Source organism: Plasmodium reichenowi, chromosome 13 (genome assembly GCF_001601855.1).
Source record: "Plasmodium reichenowi strain SY57 chromosome 13, whole genome shotgun sequence".
Lineage (NCBI taxonomy): Eukaryota > Apicomplexa > Aconoidasida > Haemosporida > Plasmodiidae > Plasmodium > Plasmodium reichenowi.
Window position 1 is genome coordinate 1,181,099 of NC_033658.1, and position 4,647 is coordinate 1,185,745.

The 4,647-nt window shown below is 22.2% G+C and overlaps 2 protein-coding genes across 2 annotated transcripts; both read right to left on the bottom strand.

Annotated features, from left to right (window-relative positions):
- Positions 1 to 435: 435 nt before the first annotated feature.
- On the bottom strand, positions 436 to 1,657 carry PRSY57_1328200 (hypothetical protein; the record flags this gene model as incomplete). Its single annotated transcript, XM_012909217.1, has 2 exons — positions 436 to 974; positions 1,384 to 1,657. The coding sequence occupies 2 exons, from the start codon at positions 1,655 to 1,657 to the stop codon at positions 436 to 438; spliced, it is 813 nt and encodes a 270-aa protein (XP_012764671.1).
- Positions 1,658 to 2,711: 1,054 nt separating this feature from the next.
- On the bottom strand, positions 2,712 to 4,460 carry PRSY57_1328300 (chromatin assembly factor 1 subunit, putative; the record flags this gene model as incomplete). The annotated part of the gene is made up of 1 exon (XM_012909218.2): positions 2,712 to 4,460. The coding sequence occupies one exon, from the start codon at positions 4,458 to 4,460 to the stop codon at positions 2,712 to 2,714; it is 1,749 nt and encodes a 582-aa protein (XP_012764672.1).
- Positions 4,461 to 4,647: the final 187 nt, after the last annotated feature.

Genomic DNA, 4,647 nt, shown 5'->3' on the forward strand with positions numbered 1-4,647 from the left:
TTTTTTTTTTTTTATTTTAAATTTAAAAAAAAATTTTTTTTTTTTAAATAAATTTTTTAAATTTATATATATTTATATATATATATTTTTTTTTTTTTTTTTTTTTTTTTTTTTCTTTTCTTTTCTTCTTCTTTTATTTGGTAATAATTTTAGTATGGGGAAGTTATCTTTTTATTCTTTTAAAAAATATGGTAATTTCTTTTTTTATGACCATATTTAAAACATCGGATTTTATTTCTATAAATTATGTATTAAATCGAAAAAATTGCTCATAAGAAAGGTAATTCATATGTGATGGTATATATTATACGTACAATAATAAAGCGTTTGCATATAAAATAAATCGTACATGTACAACATAAATAAATAAATAAATATATATATATATGTTCATTCCACTTATTATTATAATAATTTTTGTATTTTTTATAAAATTTATTCGTATGTGTTTAAATTATCTTCAATTTTTTTTATACTTTTTTGACATTGCTCTATATCATTTTTAATTTGAATAATGTTATAACTATTGCCTTTATTTGATACTCTTTTATCACTTTGATTTATAGAAATATTCCCTTGAATATTTTTATCTTCATTTATTATATCTTGTAATAATTTTCTTTTTTCATTTAATTCTTGTATTAATTCTAACTTATAATTTCTTAATGCTTGTATATGTTTCTCTTCTCGAGATTTATTTTCTTCATTTATATAAATATATCTTTGTTGAGCTTTTTCAATAATTTCTTTTTTTTCTTCTTGTGTTAATATCATCGGAGCACAACTTGGAGGTACCATAAGACATTTTTCTTCGACAAAAATGTTATGTAATTTGTTCTTTTCCGTTTCTCTATTCATACCAATGGATATAGGAATATCTTTTATACAATCATAATTTTGTGTCTCCTCTAAAATTTTTGACAAAGGCTTTCTATGCTTTATACTGTCGATTTGATTTTCTTTCACCGCCTTTTCTGTTCCACATCCAAAAAAAAAAAAAAAAAATTTACATATATATAAAAATATATGATATATATATAAAAATATATGATATATATATATATATATATATATGTATACATATGTATAATATTTATGCTACACAATAAACCAAAAAAAAAAGATATTTTTTTTTTTTTTTTTTCATAAATATATATATGTATAAAAATTGTTATAAATATTATGAACAGTTCAGGTAAAATGGAATAATTTAAAAAAAAAAAAAAGAAGAAAAAGATCGGATTTAAAGAATATATATAAAAAGGTATGTACATATATATATTATGTCATATTTTGTTTATATGTCCAAAGGTGAAATAACACATATATATATATATAAAAACATATATAAGAAATATCCACATATTTAATTTGGTAGGTTACTTTTTAAGGATGGATAATGTATTTGAGGTTTTCTATATGGCGTATTCAATTTGGCATCTTCCTTCTTTTTATCATTTTTATATTTATCTCTATCATGTTTAGAACTTAAAATGTTAGGTTTTATTTTATTACTTTCCCCATATAAGTGATATAATAACTTACCTGCTTCATTATTTAAGCCAAAGGATTTCCAAAAATTTTTGTGAGTATCAGGTTTCTCATATTTTATATCGTCGCCTTCTATGCATTTTTCTTCATTTAAATTAGTGCTCATTTTTAGGAGAATAAACAGATATGTATAAGGATATATGCGTATATATGTACAATGTACCAAGGTTTTTTTTTTTTTTTTTTTCTTCTTTCGTTATAATATTATATATACATATATATATATATATATATATATTTATATTTATATATATATATTTATATTTATATATACATTTTATTTTGTTATAAAATCCATGAAGCTCCTAAGGGGCGACAAGTATAAAAAAAAAAATGTGACATAGAAAATTAAAAAATGATAAAATATAAACATAAATGAATACACATAAATATATTTATATAATCTTATTTATATATATATATATATATAATATGTCTCTGGAAGTTTACATTTTATAAAAAGTTTCATGTATTGGAAAAAAAAAAAAAAAAAAGACAAAAAAAAATAAATGAAAAAAAAAATATATATATATATATATATATATGTATGTATTTATTTATTTCCTATCATATTGCCGATTAGTCATATTTAAAAAATAATATTGTACTATTCTCACAATTTCTTCACAAATCCATAAATATATAATTATATATATATATATATATATATATATATATATTAATATGACTACATTATCGTACTTCCATATGAATATGTGCGCCCATTTAAAACCATTCATTAATCATTTAATTAACAACAAAATTATATAATAATACATAATATATAATGAAATATTTATATATTCACTCCAAGCTCTATAAATTGGGAACTGTAATGTACATATATTGAAAGTATACACAAGATACTTAAAAATAATATTTTTTCCACACTATGATATTAAAAAATATATATATATATATATATATATCTTAATTAAACTATTAAACGTGTTTCTCAATCTTGTTGAGTATAAATATATGTTCACATTTATACATACCGAAATATATATATATACATAGATATATATATATATATATATATATATATATGTATGTTCATATATACTTTAAAAATTTGACTAGTTCATTCGGGACTTATGGCACATTATATAACATCTCCTGTTACATTATAAAGATGATAATATTTTGTTCATTTTATATTATTGAAAAAGAAATTGCTCATTCAGGTGCCAGACATGTATAGAGTTATCCACACCTACTGTAGCTATCGTAAAGGTATTGCTATTTGCCCAGGCGAGGTCATATATACTTCCTATATGACCACCATGAACAAAGAGTAATTGTTTAGGGACAGGGTTTGGATTATTATAAATATCGTCTTCTGTTTTTTGAAGAGGTAATATTTGTGTATTGTTGTTTCTTGAAATGTCCCATATACATGCTGTTCCATCATCTGAACAAGATGCAAAAATCCCTGAACTGATCATGCCGAATTTTATTCTGTTAATACCTTGCGTGTGATATTTTAATTTTAATAAAGATTCTTTATTATATCTCATATCCCATACAGATATTAAACCATCACTATAGCCACAAGAAAATATATATTCTGAAAAATTATCAAACGAAAATGTATTCATTGCCTCATTGTAATCATTAAAACTGATTTCGGCTTTTGTAAAGAAATTTTTTTTTCTTATATCATATATACTCATATAACCATTATCATCACATACTCCTAGAGCATTACTAAATTTAGGATGAAAAAATATTTCATTAAAAGCTGTTTTTGTATTTTTATTATACCATGTACATAATGGACTTAAAGTAGGAGTATTTTCATAAATTTTAATATTATAATCTGCCGTTTTCCCGCTTTTATTTAAACCATATGTTCTAGGTACATCATTACTTTTGGTACCTTTATTAATATCCCATAAACATATACTCCCATCCACTGAACAACTAGCTAATAATAAATTGGTTGTATTGACTTCTGCTCCAAATGTATTACTATTACTATTACTATCATTACTTTCTTCTGTATCTAAATCGTTAACCATATCTAATTCATTGTGGGCTTCAAGTTCTTTAATAGAATATGCGTCCCTAACAGATTGTAGGTCTTTCGATGAAGCTATATCTTCAACAGAATTTATATCCTTGACAGAAAATGTATCTTTCATTGAATAAATTTCTTTCACAGAATATATATCCTTAATAGAATCATCTTCTTTTCCACTATATAGAACTTTATCCATATAACCATCAAATATATTAGGGTTTTTATAAGAATCATATACACGATTAACATTCCAGCATAAGCCACTTCCCTCATTTGTATGTCCCTTTAAAATCATTTGAGGGTAACAAGTAGACATATCTGAAGGGAAAGAAGGGTGTTTTGTATAATCAAATAATAAAGCATTTCCATTAGATGTTTGGGTTACAATAAAAAAAGAATTACTAGGTAAATTAGTTGCTCTGATCACTTCTCCAGGATGTAATAATTTTGCTTTAACTTCAAAAGATGGTAAAGGGTGACCTTTTTTTTTTTTTTTATTACTTATAAAACCACTATAATTTTCATATTGTAATACATCCTCTTTAATAGAAAATATAGGACATTTTATTTCACCTATATAAACATATTCCAAGTCTTGATTTGATGTATGTGTTCCTAATAATACCTTATTAGTAAAATAATTTAATTTAGATTTAAATGAATTATCGCCTCCTAAAAATTCTACCGTTAATGAAGGCCAATCCAATTTATGCTTTAACAAGGAACTATATAAAAAAGGTGTATTCTTTCTCCATATAATATGTCTTTCATTTTGTATATCTACATAATTATTTTCTGTAACTTCATTTTCTATAGGTGTGTTTAATTCATACGATTCCTTGAAATCGTATATCTTATTTTTCTCGTGAAGAATATCTATCATATTAATATCTTTCTTTAAACAAAATTAATCAAATTTATATATTATATATGGGCATGTTCTAATTTGGTGAAATAACAGTACAAACAAATTATTACCAAGGATTATAATAATATGTACCTTGATATGTATATGTAATATAAATATATATATATATATATATATATATATATATATATATATATATATA